Below are 3,604 nucleotides of genomic sequence, written 5' to 3'. Positions count from 1 at the left end.
CATCATGCAATACAAAAAGAATTTAATTAAAAACTCCTTTTAAACAAGCAATGGAAATAAAGATTATATATAATATATACACATTTTACCCAGTTCAATTCATTCAGAATTATACATTAAGAAGCAACATCTCATTACTCACCCAAATCATAAATTGCTCTACATCTACACTATACAAATATCTTTCTTTCTTTCTAATCATATATAAATTATTCTTTTCTTTTAATTTTTGATAAACTTCCTTGAATAAATATTCTTCTCTTTTACTTTTGATAAACTTCCTTAATTTATTATTCTTTTCTTTGAGTTTTTGATACTTCCTTATGCGCTTGCAATTTACTTTTCATGGAGTGAAATGGACGCAATGCAACACGTCAGCAGTCTACTTTGGATAATTCGTACATGAGAACATATTGCTCTTCGCTATTATTACTGATCGCTCAACATTCACCTTAAGAATAAAGTTGAACTTTCAAATAATCGGGTTGTTTTAAAAGAGGTATACCTATAAAATTTAAGGTAGTACCTATTTAACTTGTCCATAAGAAAAGAATTGGATTCGAAGCCCAATTCGGTGGTGAAACTTGATCAGAACATTTCTTTAGTATTTATATACATTGAACGAAATGAACGCAGGCATCCTCATCCGCTGCATTGCTGCCTGTGTTTGTCTCGAGTTTAACAACGTTGGGATTCCAATGGATTATGATCTGGATGACTGGAAGATAATACTTGCCACATGTGCTCTTATACTTTGCATGGTATGGGACATTGCAGTGGACGTAGCCAAGCATTACTTCAAAGTAAGTTTATTGATCCCAACAAACCTCTTCGTTTTAAGTTCTCTTACAGTACAAATTTTGGGCTATGTGGAAATTGAGAAAGTGAGTGTTTCTGGCTCGTCCACCGAAAAGGACTTGGAATGGTTGGTTAATAACCAGCTAAGATTGGATGCTGCCCGCCTCACAGCATGTGTGTTTGTGGGATGTATTCTCCCTGGGATGGCCATGGCAGGCACCCAAGGTGGATGGAGCAACATAGCCGCCTTGTTTCTGATTTTATCCTTTCACACCGCTACAGAGATTTATGCATTGCAGAACGTTAAAACCTCAAAAGTTGAAGCGGAAGCTGGCCAGTGGTTCGTGTCATCTGGTGTGATTCTCTTACTGGGAGTTTCATCTCTGCTCCTTTTGTTAGGGACAGTCATGTTGTCTGGTAAATATCAGCGGCAGTATATCAGTCGCGATATTTCTGAAATTGAGTCTGATGAATTTGGAGAATGGGAAGAAGAAGAGGATCGTTGGGAAAAGTTTAGAAGTGAGGTGATGAAGTTATGGGTTTCAGCTCGTAGATGGAAGACAGGGTATTTTTTGTGGAGTTCATTGTATAGTCCTGGTGTAGGAATGATTGTTACTATTTGTGTTGTCGTCATGATGGGTAAAGTGGCATGCGGTTCATTTCTTCATAATAATGGAGGAGGTAATCTCATATTTTATCTTCAGTGCATTTTTATTTTACTGGGATGGATCCTCATGCTCTTTAGATGGTTCAAAGCGGCGCTCTTTTTTGCAAGTTCAATTGACAAAATGCTCTTCATCCGAATAAACAGAATCTTCTTGGTGCCAGCTGCTGTTGTAGTGAAGCCGTTATGCCCTAGGCTGGCATACTTTATAATAAATCCAGAATTTAGGGTTAGGAATGCTTTTATTTTCGTTTCCTGCCTCGTACCATTGTCTCCTTTACTTGTTTGGATCTTGGCAATCAGTTTACTGTGGTTTTTCTGCTTCATCTCTTGGTATTTCTCGGCTCTGGTTTTCGGCAACCAGTTTGTTCAGAATCTCTTCAAATTTGACAAGAAGTCCGTATTACAAAATTCTGACTGGTCAAAATATCGGTCGAGGGAAGACATATGGTTTGTTGATGAGGATTTAAGAAGGGTTTTCGTTCTGGCCAATAGAAACTCATATCACAGACTGAAGGTTATCATGGATGAGAGTGGTAAAGTTGAAAAAAGTTGCAGAGGATTGCTTTCTATAATGGGAAATGGTAGGGTGTTTGAAGAGCAGAGTCTTCGGCCCCTGAGGATTTGGATGAAAACTATATCAGACATATTTAGTGATATTGCTGATATGGAGATCGGTGTGGATATGAAAGATGCGTTTGCAGCATACAAAGAGACACAGGTTGTGCTAAATTTTGTAGACTGTCCAAACAACATAGTTATGGACTTCTTCAACATCTTTGGCACGTTAGATTTCGAGAGGTTCGAGGAGAGTATAGATTGTGAAGGAAAAATGTGGGAGCTGGAGGGAAAGTTGAAGCAGAGCTGGAGATTAGAGCATACAAGAATACGCTCCATGGAAAATCCATTTACAGCAGAGGAGCGGGAGAGAATAGACAATAAGCTTAGAGGTTTTAGTGGCTACTTCAGGACACAGTCCAACAGTGTGTTGGTCAGACTGGGTGAATGTTCTTATAACAAGGTGGAGGAGTTGAGTGAAATGCTAAGCACATTGGTGGGCCATGTCATTGTTTCTTGTTTATTAGAAGCTCCGGAATCGATACTAAAATATGAAAAGCAGTGGACACAGAATTTTCATGAAGGGAAGATTGAAAAATCCATTGAACTTGCAGGAATGGTGAGTGCACTCCTAGAGAAGCTGGTCGAAAACGGAGACATCCATTCGGAAGATGCATCGGAGGGTGATGATTTGGAAGCTGCGAATGGGCCTGGTGCTTGACAACACTCCTGCCTTTCAAATTTACATCAACTTTTTTCTGGAGATCTAAATTTGATTAGGATTTTTTTCAATTATTTGCTCGTTATTACTAGTTTCTAATATCTAGTCATGTATCAATGTATAGTGAGACCGTTTTCTTTTCCCCTTCTTAAGTGAGCATCTAAATTTGTTTAAGATTTTTATAACTCACTTGGTATTACTAATTTCTAATATCGAGTGTTCTATCATTATATTTTACAATTGTATATGTATAGAGATACCTACACAACAATAAACTCTTATTAATCTTTTCCGGTTCAGCCAATCAGTTTGTGAGAAAATTTTGTCTAGTTTTATTTTCAACTTTATGCAATCAAGAAGATGCTCATTTTTTAACCAAAATATTGGTGCATCATATTTTGGCGATCACTCATTCGCATTGCAAAGGGCTGCTTCGATTTTGACAAGAGAGAGCACACGATTGGAGAGGCACGCATTATTTCAGAGGGGCCTATAGAAGCAGGGTTGTAGGTAACATTTGGCTGTTAGGGTTATAGATGTCTCTGCATGTTGGTTTCAAGTGGATTATCGTGGAAGATTTTAGGGCATAGGCTGGAGCGCCGACCCTAATAAAAAAGGCCAAAACTTATTTAGAATGTAATGCACTGGATACCAGGGACGCACGAGATTTGCTATAAGTCATTATGGAGTTCCCTAAACACAAAATGTATGACCAAATTTTTACAAAATGTTTTGTTCTTGAGTTGTCACCAACATTCCAGGTTAGCTGCAAAAAACACCATGTGAATTGGTGTAGATTTAGCAGTAAAAGTTTGCGATGACTAGAATTTTTGTCTTTTCTGTGCACTGGGATTTATCTTCGA

The 3,604-nt window shown here is 38.0% G+C and overlaps 1 protein-coding gene across 1 annotated transcript; it reads left to right on the top strand.

Moving 5' to 3' along the window:
* The first annotated feature begins 657 nt into the window (after positions 1-657).
* On the top strand, positions 658-3,032 carry LOC131856063 (uncharacterized). The gene is made up of 2 exons (XM_059207262.1): positions 658-1,691; positions 1,827-3,032. Exons 1-2 carry the CDS (start codon positions 699-701, stop codon positions 2,739-2,741), a joined length of 1,908 nt encoding a protein of 635 aa, XP_059063245.1. The 5' UTR covers positions 658-698; the 3' UTR covers positions 2,742-3,032.
* The last annotated feature ends 572 nt before the right edge of the window (positions 3,033-3,604 follow it).

This window comes from Cryptomeria japonica, chromosome 1 (assembly GCF_030272615.1).
Source record: "Cryptomeria japonica chromosome 1, Sugi_1.0, whole genome shotgun sequence".
Classification (NCBI taxonomy): domain Eukaryota; kingdom Viridiplantae; phylum Streptophyta; class Pinopsida; order Cupressales; family Cupressaceae; genus Cryptomeria; species Cryptomeria japonica.
This window is presented reverse-complemented; position numbering and strand designations above follow the sequence as displayed.

Coding starts and splice junctions, on each gene's coding strand:
- LOC131856063 (XM_059207262.1), top strand. CDS start 699: ATGGATTATGATCTGGATGACTGGAAGATAATACTTGCCACATGTGCT. Junction 1,692..1,826: donor TAATAAATCCAGAATTTAGG/GTTAGGAATGCT, acceptor TTCGGCAACCAG/TTTGTTCAGAATCTCTTCAA.